Genomic DNA, 16,463 nt, shown 5'->3' on the forward strand with positions numbered 1-16,463 from the left:
AGTTTATACACTCTGTCTGTGCCTGGTGTAGTTTATACAGTACCGATGTAGCTCTGTCTGTGCCAGGTGTAGTTTATACACTCTGTCTGTGCCAGGTGTAGTTTATACACTCTGTCTGTGCCGGGTGTAGTTTATACACTCTGTCTGTGCCAGGTGTAGTTTATACAGTAACGTTGTAGCTCTGTCTGTGCTAGGTGTAGTTTAAACAGTACTGTTTTAGGTCCTACTCTGTCTGTGCCAGGTGTAGTTTATACAGTAACGTTGTAGCTCTGTCTGTGCCAGGTGTAGTTTATACAGTAACGTTGTAGCTCTGTCTGTGCCAGGTGTAGTTTATACAGTAACGTTGTAGCTCTGTCTGTGCCAGGTGTAGTTTATACAGTAACGTTGTAGCTCTGTCTGTGCCAGGTGTAGTTTATACAGTAACGTTGTAGCTCTGTCTGTGCCAGGTGTAGTTTATACAGTAACGTTTTAGCTCTGTCTGTGCTAGGTGTAGTTTATACAGTACTGTTGTAGGTCCTACTCTGTCTGTGCCAGGTGTAGTTTTTACAGTAACGTCTTAGCTCCATCAGAGTGAAGGGAAAGTTTTATGATGTGAATTTATGCTCTGAGGTTAAAAATGTGGCCAAGACATGCATTATTTAATGTCGTGATTACCATGCTTGCATGCAGTTAAACAAATTGCATGTATAATTTGACATGGAGTCTTTTTATAGATATTATGCCTGCATATGAACGCTAGGGCTAGAAGCAGGTATTTTCTACAAAATTAGAATCCGTTTACTGAGCTATTGTACTAACATCATAACTGGTTTTTCTCATGCAGAAGACATTGTCATTTTATCAAATTTCTTACAGATGAACTTGTTGACTGTTTGTGTGTATTAAAGTTGAAAGTTTATGCATGATTTTTTGACAACAACAATTAATAAAAGAACCAAAATGCAAATTTCATGTCACTTAATGTGATTCAACCACTAGCATCTGTTAATAAGTGCACGACTTATTCTCATGTGTTCAAATCTAACATGTGCTCTCTGCTTCTGATATCTGGATTAGAATTGAGCCTTGCCCTGAAAAAGCCAGGCTTAACCCTTAACAACTTAGATACATTTTTTGACACATTTGTAGTCTCTTAGAAAATGACATTTAATTGAATACCTTTCTTATTATATTCAAGTTTTAAAGGCTATATTAGTTACTGATGAGCAGCAAACAGCATAAAACCTGAACAGACACTTGTTATCCCTGGATATGGTCAGATGTAGTTTAGACATACAAAAAATGATTGTTAAGCCTGAAAGTAATATAGTTGATCTATAGGGAAAGATAAAGGACCTCGAAAGGTACAAGGTGCTGCCATAAAGTGGCAAGGTCAAAAGCTGGACAAGCCTGGTGACATTTAACCCTTTCAGTGCGGGAACCGAATTTTGAAGGCCTTTGCAAACAGTTTAGATCCAGATGAGATGCCACATAACGTGGCGTCTCATCTGGATCCAAACTGTTTGCTATTCTGATAGTATTCTTGGAAAAAAAATCGAAGAAAATGCTAATTTTAGAAATTCAGCAGAAGACATTTCAGCAGACGACAAATTTCCCAGCATGCAAAGGGTTAATAACATGTTGCTTACTCCCAGTGGGCACATAGTTAAATCCTTATAATGAGCGGAAATCAATAGAAATAAAACATGTGCATTTGATAACAAATTAATTTGTAAAAACCATTACAAATGTACAGCTCTTTGGAGAAAGGAAGTACGTCAACACAGTTCAGGCTCCTTGCCTGAATAACAAGGTCACATGTACTGAAAGATGTTGCTGTCAACATGCTGTGTTCCTTCATGTTTTATGATGACTATTCATTAGTTGTTAACATGCGTAAGACAAACCCCACATTAGGTTCAAGATGTCTGTAAAGATAATAAATTTGTTACACTGACCTTTTAACTTGAGTTTGTTGCAACTTGTTCATTAATATTTCTGTATATTGACTATATACAACTTTACACAATTAAACACAACCAATTAATTCGATGCAGGGCCCTCAATCTATCAAATCTGCCGCCAAATTTTGGCTGCAGTCCCCCACCTGAAAAGTATACTTTTTCCCCTTTTGGGGGGAAAAATTCCCCCTAAAAAAAAAAAAAAAATTTTTTTTTTTTTTAATAGAAAGATGTGTCTCATGATTATTATATCTCAATTCTATTTCAATTTAATCTTTTCAAACATACTAAATTATTAAAAAATGCAATTAATATAGTGCAAACATGTACAAATGTAATAATGAGAGAGTAAGTAAAAAAATCCCCCAAAAAGGGAAACGTCGAGAAAATTCCCCCTCCTAAGGGCTGCGGACCCCTTCCCCCAAAGTAGTGTGAGGGCGCTGAGATGCTTGTTAAAATTTTGTCACATTAAATTTGTAAAGAGATATAAAATTAATTATATTTTTTGTACAGTCTGCATGTTTCATTTTTTCCCACATCTGATTCTCAAAAAGCAAAGATATTGTTTTTATAGCTCACCTGAGCAGAATGTGGTCATGGTGAGCTTTTGTGATCGCCTTTTGTCTGTCTTCCATGGTGTGTTGTGCAGCGCCAACATTTGTCTTGTTAAGTCTAGAGGCCACATTTATGCAAGGATTTTAGTTGGCACCGCCCTTTTTTTAATTACAAACACCATGCTCATGTCCGATCTTCATGAAACTTTGTCAGAAGATTTGTACCAATGCTATCTTGGACGAGTTCAAAAATGGTTCTGGTTGGTTGAAAAACAAGGCTGCCCGGGGGTAGGGCATTTTTCCTTATATGGCTTTAGTAAAACCTTGTTTATACTCTAGATGCCACATTTATTGTGCGATCTTCGCGAAAATTTGTCAGAAGATTAGTCCCAATGACATCTTTGATGAGTTTGAAAATGGTTCCGGTTGGTTAAAAAACATGGCCACCAGAGGTTGGGGCATTTTTACGTATATTGCTATGGAAAAAACCTTGTTTTATACGGTAAATAATCATATTTATTGTCCAATCTTCATGAAACCTGGTATGAACTTATGTTCTAATTATATCTTGTATGAGTTTGAAAATGGTTCTGGTTTGTTGAAAAACATGGCTGCTAAAGGGTGGAGCATTTTTCATTATATGGCTAAAGTAAACCCTTGTTAACAATCTAAAAGTCACATTTATAGTTCAGTCTTAATTGAACTTGGTGAGAACTATATACTTGTAATGGAATCTAGGATAAGTTTGAAAATAGTTCCGCTGTGTTGGAAAAGCTTGGTCGCCAGGGTGTGCGACTTTTTTCCTTATATAGCTGTAGTAAAACCTTGTTAACCCTCTTAAAGTCACATTTTAAGTACAATCTTGGAATCTTGGTCAGAACGTTTATTTTAATGGTATCTTGGGCTGCACAGAGAACAGGTCCGTTCGTTTGTATCTCAGGTGAGCGACTTTGGGCCTTGCAGGCCCTCTAGTTTCTAATAATTTATTTGGTAAAGCTAAAATATTTTAAGATTTAAACCATTTATTTTTCGTTAAAACAGTTATTATTACACATTTCAGCATTAAGTTAGCTGTATGCATTTGGCAGGAACAATATGTACACTTGTTAAATATTCTGCACTTTTTTCTTACCTCTGTATTGAAAATAGAATAAAATATTTGGAGCCATTTCCTTCTAACAACAGATCAATTTGTTGTTGCTTAAACGAGCATAGGGATGGTCTTATCTCCCTAGAAAAGTCTTAAATAGTGCCATAAGCATAATATAAACTTTATAGTTTTTAGCTCACCCGAGCACAACGTGCTCATGGTGAGCTTTTGTGATCGCCTTTTGTCCGTTGTCCATCGTCCGTTGTGCGACGTCAACATTTGCCTTGTTCACTCTCTAGAGGCCACATTTATTGTCCAATCTTCATGAAACTTGCTCAGAAGATTGGTTTCAATAATATCTTGGATGAGTTTGAAAATGGTTACGTTTGCTTGAAAAACATGGCTGCCAAGGGGCGGGGCATTTTTCCTTTTATGGCTATACATGGCTATAGCAAAATCTTGTTAACACTCTAGAGGCCACATTTATTGTCTGATCCTCATAAAACTTGGTCAGAAGATTCATCCCAATGATATCTTGGAGGAGTTCGAAAATGGTGTCCGTTGGTTGAAAAACATGGCCGCCAGGGGGCGGGGAATTTTTCCTTATATGGCTATGGTAAAACCTTGTTAACACTCTAGAGGCCACATTTATTTTCCGATCTTCATGAAACTTGCTCAAATGATTTGTCACAATGATATCTTGGATGAGTTAAAAAATGGTAACCTTGGCTTGAAAAACATGACTGCCAAGGGGCGGGGCATTTTTCCTTATTTGGCTATATATGGCTATAGTAAAATCTTGTTAACTTTCTAGTTTGCTCAATCTTCATGAAATTTGGTCAGAACATTGGTTTCCTGTAGTATTGCAGTATTTATGCAGTATTTATCTCCCTTGTTTAACCTTGCTCAGTAATCTATTTTTAGTTCTGCTCTGGAATTTGGGAAGATATTGATCATTGATAAATGCACTGTTCTGAGAGAAAAATTGACTACTCTGCCATTGATCTCTTCTGAACTGTATAAAATAAGCTGTTTGGGCTGATTTAAACACCTCTTGATGCTTTCTTGAAAAGTTAACAGCTCTTGAAAAAGGTTGGAATTTTGAAATAATTAAACTTTTAAATATTTTTAACACCAGCATCAAGACATTTGGGCATTATTTTCTAAATTATTCTTATTATTTAGATTATTTTTATTTGGCATTTTCTAAATTAGAAAGACTCTATTCTATTTCAATAACTGTAGTAAATTTTTCTTATTTTTACATTTGATTCACTGAAGTTTCCTAATCTCCATAAATATTGTTCTTTAGATTAAATTAAACCTATTTTGTAAACTAGATTTTTGAAGCACTTTCTAGACTAACAGTAACTTATATTTATATCAGGTTTTTTTTTACAGATTTTGAACTTCTTTTTACATTCATTAAGGTATTTGCTGTATGTTGTTCATCTTTGTAACGATACTTAGATTCTTTAGACTTGGCTTGTACCTGTTCTTAATTTTCTGTCATTGTTCTTCATTTTCTGAGTTCTTGGAATAAAAATTAGTTATTTTTAGCTCATCTATTTTTTGAAAAAAAAATATGAGCTATTGTCATCACCTTGGCGTCGGCGTCCGGTTAAGTTTTGCGTTTAGGTCCACTTTTCTCAGAAAGTATCAATGCTATTGCATTCAAACTTGGTACACTTACTTACTATCATGAGGGGACTGGGCAGGCAAAGTTAGATAACTCTGGCGTGCATTTTGACAGAATTATGTGCCCTTTTTATACTTAGAAAATTGAAAATTTTGGTTAAGTTTTGCGTTTAGGTCAACTTTTCTCAGAAAGTATCAATGCTATTGCATTCAAACTTGGTACACTTACTTAATATCATGAGGGGACTGGGCAGGCAATGTTAGATAACTCTGGGGTGCATTTTGACAGAATTATGTGCCCTTTTTATACTTAGAAAATTGAAAATTTTGGTTAAGTTTTGTGTTTAGGTCCATTTTATTCCTTAAGTATCAAAGCTATTGCTTTCATACTTGCAACACTTACTAACTATCATAAGGGGACTGTGCAGGCAAAGTAATGTAACTCTGACTGGCATTTTGACAGAATTATGTGCCCTTTTTATACTTAAAAAATTGAAAATTTGGTTAAGTTTTGTGTTTAGGTCCACTTTATTCCTACAGTATCAAAGCTATTGCTTTCATACTTGCAACACTTATTAACTATCATAAGGGAACTGTGCAGGCAAAGTTATGTAACTCTGACTGGCATTTGGACGGAATTATGGGCCCTTTATACTTAGAAAATTGAAAATGTGGTTAAGTTTTGTGTTTTGGTCCACTTTACCCCTAAAGTATCATAGATATTGCTTTTGTACTTGGAACACTCGCGAACTATCATAAGGGAACAGTAAATGGACAAGTTGCATAACTCTGGATGTCATTTTTATGGAATTATGGCCCTTTTTTGACTTAGTAACTTTGAATATATGGTTAAATTTTGTGTTTCGATCCACTTTGCTTCTTAATTATCAAGGCTATTGCTTTCAAACTTCAAATACTTTCATGCTATCATGAGGCTACTGTACCTGGCAAGTTGAATTTTACCTTGACCTTTGAATGACCTTGACTCTCAAGGTCAAATGATTAAATTTTGCTAAAATTGCCATAACTTCTTTATTTATGATTAGATTTGATTGATACTTTGACAAAACTACTCTTGCCTGACATACCACAATAGACTCCACCCAAACCATCCCCGTGCCCCCCTCCCCCCCCCCCGAATCCCCCCCCCCCCCTATGATCATCTCACACCTTACCCCCCCCTACCCCCCCCCCCCCCCCAATTTTTTTTTTTTTGAAATGGTTAAAAAACACAAATATTTATTTTTATTATTTTATGTTTGAAATACCTTCCAACCATCGCACCCAAGAATCCCCCCCCCATTCCCCCCCCCCCCCCCGATTTTTTATTTTTTTTTATTTTTTTCGCATTATTGGAAGAAAATGTAATAAATGTCCACACCCCCACACTATACACCCCTCTTCACTCCACCCCTCCCTCCTTTGTGATTGAAAATGAGAGTCCCTTCACCTTTAAAAAGAAAATAGATGAGCGGTCTGCACCCGCAAGGCGGTGCTCTTGTTGTTAAAGCTGCCTTGATTTTTACTTATAAATAAATTCTTTGAGTGTATTTAGGCGTCCCTAACTGAACGCCTTTAGTTAATTGAATTACAACCAGTCAGTATATTCATCCTGACCGGAAATAAGAGTTTGTCAAATAAATATTTCCGCATTACATAAAGTGCTTACAAAGTTACATAACTTGTAACTGTCCTGTGACTGGTTCATTTGCGTAAGCGAAGGAGAGCGCACTACCACACCTGGATAGGACAGTTGAGTTCGATAATGGTTTGGATCAGTAAAAAAACATGGCCGCCAGGTCTTTTTCCTTATATTTATATAGTAAAAAAGCTTGTGAACACTCTAGAAGTCACATGTTTTGCCTAATCATCATGAAATTTTGTCAAAACATTAGTTATGTGGATGTCTCGGACGAGTTTGAAAATGGTCGTGATCAGTGAAAAAACATGGCCACCAGGGAGTGGGGCAGTTTTCTTTATATGTATATAGTGACAACATGTGAACAGTCTAGAAGACACATTTGTTTTCCCAATCTTCATGAAATTTGGACATCTTGGAAGAGTTAAAAAATGGTTCAGGTCTGTTAAAAAAACATGGCCGCCAAGGGGCCATTTGTTGTTCATTCTTCATGATACTTGGTTAGAACATTTGTTCCATTGATAACTTGGGCTGCAAACACAGGTAATTTCTTTTTATCTCAGGTGAGCGACTTTGGGCCTTTCAGGCCCGCTTGTTACATTTGTGAATATGATAGCTTTATTATACTATTTTGCTTTCTTTTAGTGGTTTTCAACAGCATGGTTACTTTCAAGATAGCTCTCTGAATATGCATTTTGGTGATGTATAATTTTAAGCTGATTCATTTATAGAAACCTGGTGGGGACAGTGGTCTAGTGGTAAGATGCTGGTCTAGGGATCGGAAGGTCCCTGGTTCGAATCCTGCTCAGGGCACTGGATTTTTCTGAGCAAATAATTAATCCCACGCTTGCTCATCTCCACCCAGGTGTATAAATGGGTACCTGTGAGGGAACTAAGTCAATGTGCCGTGGCTGCCTTGTGAGCCATATGTAAATGGACGACTTAAATCCCAGTGATCGGGGGGGCTAATGTCAAAGTAGGCTGAAGATGCATACGTTATCGAAGCAGACCATAAACCGCACTTTTAACCTTTAACCTTAAACCTGGTGAAGATTTTATTGGAAACGTGAAGGTTCCAATGAATTGAACCCTACTGCAGCTTGGGTCAACTTGTTTACCTGTGTTGCATGATATCTTTACTATATATATGGGCCATGCTCTGTGAAAAGGAGGTTTAATGCATCTGCAGAAAGTGTAGTCCCTGATTAGCCTGTGCAGACTGCATTCTTTCTAAAAAGAGACTTTCTTCAAACGAACAATATAATACAAGTGGAAAGTGTCATCCCTGATTAGCCTGTGCGGACTTCACAGGCTAATCTGGGACGACAATTAACGCAAATGCATTAAACCTCATTTTCCCAGACAACTGCCCATGTAGTTTATACGACATGTGGGTACAAATGTTTTAGACTTTATGCATTGTTTCACTATCACCTGCTGCCCATGTAGTTTATACGGCATGTGGGTACAAATGTTTTAGACTTTATGCATTGTTTCACTGCCCATGTAGTTTATACGACATGTGGGTACAAATGTTTTAGACTTTATGTTTCACTATCACCTGCAGACTACCCAGGCAGTCTCATTCCGTATGCAGTGCGAGCAGCCTTGCTGGCCAACATTGCCCTCGGTGAAATACGGTTCACATTACCCCACCCACCAGACTTAACAAAGTCCAGTTATCCCAGTTTTACAGTGTTTTGTTGCATCCTAGACTTATTTAACAATATCATTAATGTGTGTTTGCAAAAACTAAATATGTTTATTTTTAAAACCAATGTTTTCCATAGAAATGTTTACAATATTGTTTTGCAAAATATGAATTGTAATGCAAAATGTGTACTTAATTTGTTAAAGAATTCTTGACCGTATAACTAATATAAAAGTCCTAATATATTTGTTAAATTATTTACCAAACAAATTATATTAGTTTTTAAAATAATTGATGCTTTATTGTGTTCTGCAATTTTGACCAGAGAAAAAGAAATTAAGACATGATTTTGTGTGAGTTTATTTTGAAGACACAAGTAAGTTGGGTCTATTTATAATTGAGGGAATTTTTAATGTCTGTTTTTGTAAGATTAAGATAAGTTTTTTTTAAGTCACACTTTTGTTACCATTATTGTAGGAACTCCAGTCATAATGGGCCGCCCATCAACAGGTAGTATGGGAAGTTGTTTGCCAGCAACGAATTATTGTTGCTTTTTACTTGTCGTTATTACATGCAGCCTTGTTAATCTCTAGCTGCAAAGCATGATTGGAGTTCATTGATTGGGATGTTATTTTTTATTTGTTTCAGTTTGTCTGTAAGTCTGTAATACTTTTGTGCATGCTCAATATTTCCAATACCATTTGAAGATTTTCATGATACTTTCCTTAGGTCATGGAAACAATGGGCAAAAGGCATTAGTCACTCATGCAACCACAAGGTCAAAATTTTAGATTAAATGTTTGAGCATCCATTTTGTGTTTGTTCCACATTTCCTATAAACTTTCATGAACTAAGCTTTAATTTGTCTCAAAGGTCATAAAAAGAAAAGGCATGAGTATGTCACAAAATCACATTGTCAAGGTTTTTCTTGATTGTGCAATTTCTGAATGTTAAAAGATTGACTTTGACAGGAGATGCGGATGAAACGTACATTAATGGAGTCTGCCCTTGTTTTACTTTCTTGTGCAAAGCAGACAAATTTGTAGAAACATGATTGTAATGAAAATTCATACATCAAAACAGTACATTAAGATTTATGTTCTTCTTTAAATAAATAACACTTTGTTTTCCTAACTTTGAAGGTCAAGATCACAGAGTTGGGTCAACATTATACTCCCTGGGTTTTCTGCATGTACAGTTACAGCACTTTTTTTGTGATCGCTTTTTGTCCCTTGTCCTTTGTGCAGCGTCAACATTTGCCTTGTTAACGCTCTAGAGGCCACATTTATTGTCCAATCTTCATGAAATTTGGTCAGAAGATTGTTTTCAATGACATCTTGGATGAGTCTGAAAATGGTTACATTTGCTCGAAAAACATGGCTTCCAAGGGGCGGGCATTTTTTCTTATATGGCTACCTTAAAATCTTGTTAACACTCTAGAGGCCACATTTATTGTCTGATCTTCATAAAACTTGGTCAGAAGATTCATTCCAATAATATATTGGATGAGTTTGAAAATGATGCCGGTTGGTTGAAAAACATGGCCGCCAGGGGGCATTTTTCCTTATATGGCTTGAGTAAAACCTTGTTAACACTCTAGAGGCCACGTTAATTTTCCAATCTTCATGAAACTTGCTCAGAAGATCTTGTTAACCCTCTAGAGGCCACAATCGTCATTTTTGTCCAATCTTCATGAAACTTTAAACTTCACGAGGCATTTTTCCTTATAAGGCTATGTAGTAAAACCTTGTTAACACTCTAGAGGCCACATTTTTTGTCCAATCTTGATGAAATATGATCAGAAGATTTGTATTAATGATATCTTGGATGAGTTTGAAAATGATTACGTTTGCTTGATAAACATGGCCGCCAAGGGGCGGGGCATTTTTCCTTATATGGCTTTATAAGGCTATAGTAAAATCTTGTTAACACTCTAGAGGCCACATTTATAGTCCGATCTTCATGAAACTCGGTCAGAAGATTCATCCCAATAATATCTTGGATGAATAAAAAAAATGATGCCGGTTGGTTGAAAACATGGCCACCACGGGGGCGGGGCTATTTTCCTTATATGGCTATAGTAAAACCTTGTTAACACTCTAGAGGTCACATTTATTTTCCGATCATTATGAAACTTGGTCAGAAGATTTTTCCCAATGATATCTTGGATGAGTTTGAAAATGGCTTTGGTTGCTTTAAAAACATGGCCACCAGGGGCGGGGCATTTTTCCTTATATGGCTATGTATGGCTATAGTAAAACCTTGTTAACACTCTAGAGGCCACATTTATTGTCCAATCTTCATGAAATTTGGTCAGAAGATTGGTCTCAATGATATCTTGGATGAGTTCGAAAATAATTATGTTTGCTTGAACAAATGGCTTCCAAGGGGCGGGGCATTTTTCCTTATATGGCTAAAGTAAAATCTTGTTAACACTCTAGAGGCCACATTTACTGTCCGATCTTCATGAAACTTGGTCAGAAGATTCATCCCGATAATATCTTGGACCAGTTCAAAAATGATGCCGGTTGGTTAAAAAAAATGGCTGCCAGGGGGCGTGGCATTTTTCTTTATATGGCTATTATAAGTAAAACATTGTTAACACTCTAGAGGCCACATTTATTTTCCGATCTTCGTGAAACTTGGTCAGAAGATTTGTCCCAATAATATCTTGTTATCTCAGGTGAGCAACTTTGGGCTTTTCAGGCCCTCTTGTTATGAAAATACTTATTTGTTCCTATCCCATTTCACCCTTTCAAATAATTTCATCCTTCGCTTAGTGCAGCACAATTTTAATTCTATTAGAGTGGTACAAACATGTTGGGTCCGCTTCCACAATAACAATAACCCATTTGTCCTTTAACATTTCCATCTTGATCTGTTACATGTAAATAATAGTTTGTTTTCAATTTGAATTGTTTTAGCAGTTCTTCAACCCAGTTGAAGACATGTTTGATTGAGTTTGTGTTAAACTCTTAACATTTTGTGCATTAATGTATGAATGACGGGTAAATCAAAACTTTCTGAATTTTGTGAACAAAATAACATTTTCCACTGTGAAAAATAATTTTAAAAGTAAAGTTTAATCTATGTTCCATTTCTAAACCTCCTCAGTTTTCATTTATTCACAGGATGGATCCACTTTCAGTTCAAACCTTTTATAATTGTAATGCATATTATTTGTTACTTTATGGTGTGAAAGATTTATTGAAGGTAGAATAACCTAAGATTTATTATAATTTTTATAATAATTGACAAGACATTAAAATATTTTATTAAAAAAGTATTGTTCCATGATGATAATTACATAATCATTATTTACGATTTCCAATGTCTTAAGACATAATTTTAATAGCTCATACTCATGTTATAGTCATATGCGCAAGTATAGCTTATTATGTTACTTAGGAATGGATAAAACATTTCTCATGCAAAGCTAGTTCTTAGAGCCTTTGAAATCTGCACAATTACTTCAGCACAAGGATTACAGTTGGCATCACTCTTTTTATGTCCCCCACTATAGTAGTGGGGGACATATTGTTTTTGCCCTGTCTGTTGGTTGGTTGGTTGGTCTGTTGGTTGGTTGGTTGGTCTGTTTGCGCCAACTTTAACATTTTGCAATAACTTTTGCTATATTGAATATAGCAACTTGATATTTGGCATGCATGTGTATCTCATGAAGCTGCACATTTTGAGTGGTGAAAGGTCAAGGTCAAGGTCATCCTTCACAAGGTCAAGGTCATCCTTCAAAGTCAAACGTCATATAGGGGGACATTGTGTTTCACAAACGCATCTTGTTCTAATTACTGTGCAGACACCATACCCATGACATCTCTGTCTTGTGTACACTCACCTTTTCTTTAACTTTTAGAGATTTACTGTGAATTTATGCCGTATGTAATTGCGTATCCATCATGACTATGCGATACAGTTAGTTTAAAACCCAACCCTCCTACTTTAAATGTTTGGTTTTCAAGTTACAGTTACGTTTGGTTGAAATTCTGATATACCATGCATGGTTTTCAGTGCAGAAAATATTAAGATATGTTTGAGGTTCATGATTTATTGTCGTACACACAGATGACGTCAGCTATCAACCACTAATTGCTATTTGTGTACATTTATTACACTCATCTGTTTCAGTCATGATTGACCTGAACAAACTTGCTCTGTGTCTGTTTATGCTGTTATGACAGCTTGTCATGGTAGCAGGGGGAAGATTTCAGTAATTAAGATTTCTGGCGAAATTATGTTAATTAGCAATGCAGCAATTGTTAAAACAACTGTTATTATGGCATTGTTAGTAATAATGTCCTTACATTTTACAAATTGTCCCTATTATAGGAAATATTTCTTTTTTATGCAAGTAAATTTTTTTGTTTTCCTCACATTTTGTGTATAATTATTTTTATGAATAATCATATTCTATAATAACTTTTCCTTTTTGAACATATAATTGCGATATCTTGACTTAAATTCCTAGCTGTGTATTGGAAAACATAATTTAATTGCAAGAATATAACTTTGACAGGTGAACACGAGAAGGCACTCAAATACATTTTTCAAACACATTGTTGGATAAATAATGAGAATTTGTTTTAGAAAATGTCATTTATCAAATCTTATTCTTTAATAAAGTTCATCAAAGTATTGTTAGTTTTGTTTGCTATTATTGGGGAAAAAACTACTAAGCAATAGTTGTTGTTTTTTCAGTTTAAAATGATTATATTTTATGACAAATTCTGTTTTTCAATACATAAAAGTTTATATTAATGCATTCTTCTATCACTGTAGCTCCTGCGGGCGGGCGTGACAGACGTGGACGGTCATTGTCACTCATGACAACCGCAAGCTTTGAATCACCGCCCCAGTCTCCCATTGTGCCAAGTACGCCTGCAGTAATCCGCACCAAACTGCAACTTGTGGACTTGGCAGGCAGCGAGTGTGTTGGTAAGTAATGTGGGAACTCCAGTCACACCAACTACAGGTCAAGGTCAAAGAAGGTTCAATGTTTGAGATTGTGTTTTTAGCTCTACTGGCCAAAGGCCTGAAGAGCTTATGTCATGGCGTGGCTTCCGTCGTCCGTCCATGTGTGCGTGCGTGCGTTAGACTTTTTATTGTTTACGCGATTAAGTCCATAGTTTTCATCCGATTCTTTTCAAACTTGTTCAGTGTCTTTATATTAATGAGGACTCGAAACCTATTAAAAATGGGTTACATCAGAGTAAAAAGTCCAGAATTATCTCCCCTTGAATTTGAGAAAATTTTGAAAAAAGGCTTGTTTATGCAATAAAGTCCACAGTTTTCATCCAATCATTTCCCAACTTGCACAGTGTCTTTATCTGAATGATGAGTCAAACCCTATTGAAAATTAGCAATATCGGAGTTTTAAGTCCAGAATTATCTCCCCTTGAATTTTAGAAAAAAAAGAAAATCTTTAACATTTTGCCATAACTTTTGCAATATTGAAGATAGCAACTTCAAATTTGACATGCATGTGTATTTCATAGAGCTGCACATTTTGAGTGGTGAAAGGTTAAGGCCAAGGTCATCTTTCAAGGTCAAAGGTCAAAAAAATAATTTAAAGCTGCGCAGAAGGGGACATAGTGTTTCCGACAAACACATTTCTTGTTTGTTTACATATAAAGTTCTATCCTTTTGAAACTTCAACGGATGTTTTATATCATCAAGGGCCAGAACCCCATTGAGAGTGAAGAAAATTTGTCCAACTTATTGTTGAAAAGGAGCCATTTGAAGTTTAAATTTTATGTTTCTTCTTGTTTATGCCATAAATTTTCCATTTTGGGTCTGTTTATTTAAAACTCACTCAGATTGTTCATACTATCAAGGGCTTGAGCCCTATTGATTCCAGCCAGTAGAGCGATTCAGGCGCTCATGGGCCTCTTGTTTATATCCATGCCAGATTGGCTGTGTCACTGAAATTTATCCTGATAAGTTTCCAAAACATGGCCACAAGGTAGCGCTTATTATTTGTTATATGATGACGTGAACAAAATCCTATCTTAAACCATTGATAAGTTTAGGAATGATGAAACAAACATGATCATTAGATGATCAATTTCTGTTTACTTAAGAGAGTTATTTGCTTTGATCAAATTAAAGGCTATTCAAATGAATAAGCTGATTTTTGATGGCTATCATCAGGTTGTAAGTTCTTAAAATATTGTACTAATTGTTTATTAAATTGTAAAACACTCAGTCAAACAGTTATCAGATAAAGTTGCCCTAGGGATGATGTTCGTGTGCTTGAAAATAAGTATAAGTATTTAAATGATTATAAATTAATTCTACATATACCTCTAAAGGCATGCACACTTTTGATATCAATACTTAAGCTTTGTAAAAACTAATCTTGGAATGTGTGATTTGTGTAGGTATCAGGTAGAATGACATTGGAAGCTTGCCTCAAAAGTACATTTCACTACTGAATGTACATTGTTTGGTAATGATGTTACCATCACAAACATATCATTGTATCTAGACAATTACCAGTTTTTAAAAAATATTTCTATGTTAAGGAGATACCATCAATATGCATCTAAAAATAGGTTCAATAATGTCTGCATTTTGAGTAGTGTAATAGAAGATTATATACTAAAAAATGTTGTTTTAATTATGAAGACATTAAAGATGAGTTTGTAATGTTTTTTTTTTATTTTCAAAAGCATATGTATTTTATTGTACAATGCCCTTTAATACTTAAGAACTTTTTTTCAATAACATTAGGCTTTACAGAATCATCTTCATTTACTGGTTTTTGCTTTTCTGTCAGTTTACAACTGGATACATGCAATGTTAGAATCTGAGCGGACTCCTGTTTATATTGGCACTTTCACCGAAAATGCCGGCAAATAGGTTGAAAATATCAAACAACTTGGTTCTGGGCTGTATACAATTTAACTTGTACAAATAAGAGTCACAATCAAATGTTAAAATAAGCCATTGTAAACTACAATTTGCAAGCCAGCATTTGTATGAATAAGACAAATCCAGAACAAGTTGATTAAATTAGCTGCAGACATAGACATGTCAGTTGTCATGTTGGTATTGCACATACAAATAAAATATGCCTAAGACTTGGTAAGTTACATAAAATGAATGTGTAATTTGTGCTCTGTGAAAAGGGGGTTTAATGTATGTGTGTAAGGTGTCGTCCCAGATGAGCCTGTGCAGTCTGCACAGGCTAATCAGGGATGACACTTTCCGCTTTTATTATATTTTCCGTTTGAAGAAAGTCTCTTCTTAGCAAAAATTTAGTTTAGGTGGAAATTGTGTTCCCTGATAAGCCTGTGCAGTCTAGCCTGTGCAGATTGCACAGGCTAATCTGGGACGGCACTAAATGCACATGCATTAAACCCCTTCATCACAGAGCTTGGCCCAAATGTTATTAAAATGCTATTAGTAGTCATTTACGGGCAAGACGTATTGATTTACATGTATTCAGATATTAACTCATTCACTTCCACCGTAAACAGCTTAGATTGATTTTGTTTTCTCAGTAAAAGTGTAATTTAATTTTGTGACTTCCATTTAATTACTGAAGTACAGTTACTGTGGGGAAAAAATTCAAAATATTAAACCATCCAAAAAGAACACCATGTTTGTTGCTTGGCCTGCTTTCATATAACTGAAATACTGTTAAATAAGAGTGAAACCTCAAATATTTAAACACATACAAAAGCACCTCCACTTTCTTGCAGGTATGTCAGGTGTGACAGGGGTAGCTCTGCGTGAGGCATCCAACATCAACAAATCCCTCTCTGCCCTGGCTGACGTGCTTGGGGCCCTGGCGGAACATCGGCCCCATGTCCCCTACCGCAACAGCAGGCTCACGCACTTCCTGCAGGACTCCATTGGTCAGATTGACACACTTTGATTTATTTTTTCTCTTCAGAAGAACATATGAGCCTTGCTCTGGGAGAACAGGGTT

The 16,463-nt window shown here is 35.8% G+C and overlaps 1 protein-coding gene across 7 annotated transcripts in view; it reads left to right on the forward strand.

The window, feature by feature from the left end:
• The window catches only part of LOC127850951 (kinesin-like protein KIF25), a 40,795-nt gene that overhangs the window by 22,780 nt on the left and 1,552 nt on the right, over window positions 1–16,463 (forward strand). For 2 of the 7 annotated variants that reach the window (XM_052384349.1, XM_052384350.1), the window contains 4 exons: window positions 8,429–8,491; window positions 8,990–9,022; window positions 13,307–13,462; window positions 16,234–16,389. In XM_052384349.1, coding sequence (XP_052240309.1) covers window positions 8,429–8,491; window positions 8,990–9,022; window positions 13,307–13,462; window positions 16,234–16,389 — 408 coding nt within the window. Of the gene's footprint in view, window positions 1–7,592; window positions 7,620–8,428; window positions 8,492–8,989; window positions 9,023–13,306; window positions 13,463–16,233; window positions 16,390–16,463 lie in introns of all 7 variants that reach the window. The other 5 variants (XM_052384353.1, XM_052384356.1, XM_052384355.1 and 2 more) reach the window with 4 other exon arrangements.

Source organism: Dreissena polymorpha, chromosome 11 (genome assembly GCF_020536995.1).
Source record: "Dreissena polymorpha isolate Duluth1 chromosome 11, UMN_Dpol_1.0, whole genome shotgun sequence".
Classification (NCBI taxonomy): Eukaryota; Metazoa; Mollusca; class Bivalvia; order Myida; family Dreissenidae; genus Dreissena; species Dreissena polymorpha.